Source organism: Atta colombica, unplaced genomic scaffold (assembly GCF_001594045.1).
Source record: "Atta colombica isolate Treedump-2 unplaced genomic scaffold, Acol1.0 scaffold48, whole genome shotgun sequence".
Classification (NCBI taxonomy): domain Eukaryota; kingdom Metazoa; phylum Arthropoda; class Insecta; order Hymenoptera; family Formicidae; genus Atta; species Atta colombica.
This window is the reverse complement of record NW_017259537.1, coordinates 69,761-70,125: the sequence shown is the minus strand read 5'-3', so window position 1 is coordinate 70,125 and position 365 is coordinate 69,761. Positions and strand designations below refer to the sequence as shown.

General features: G+C 37.8%; 1 protein-coding gene across 1 annotated transcript in view; it reads left to right on the top strand.

Moving 5' to 3' along the window:
- Window positions 1–365, top strand: part of LOC108691621 (putative phosphatidate phosphatase) — a 39,899-nt gene that overhangs the window by 38,381 nt on the left and 1,153 nt on the right. The window contains exon 6 of the mRNA XM_018199463.1: window positions 103–279. Coding sequence (XP_018054952.1) covers window positions 103–279 — 177 coding nt within the window. The remainder of the gene's footprint in view (window positions 1–102; window positions 280–365) is intronic.

The window sequence follows — 365 nt, the reverse complement described above, 5'->3', positions numbered from 1 at the left end:
ACACACACACACACACACACACACACACACACACACACACACACACACACACACACACACACACACACACACACACATGTAAACAAATTTGGGGTTATTTAGATGTATCTGCAATTAAGAATGAAATGGGAGGGCAGTAAGCTGCTTAGACACTTCCTTCAACTTCTATGTTTGCTCATGGCTTGGTTTACCGCGATGACACGAATTTCCAATTATAAACATCATTGGAGTGACGTACTCGCTGGATCTACTCTAGGCATTGTCAGCGCTTTAGTAGTGGTAAGCCGATCAACATAAAAAATGAATAGATATTAGTACAAATAAGAATTCTGAAATATATGATTTTATAATATTACTTTTACATC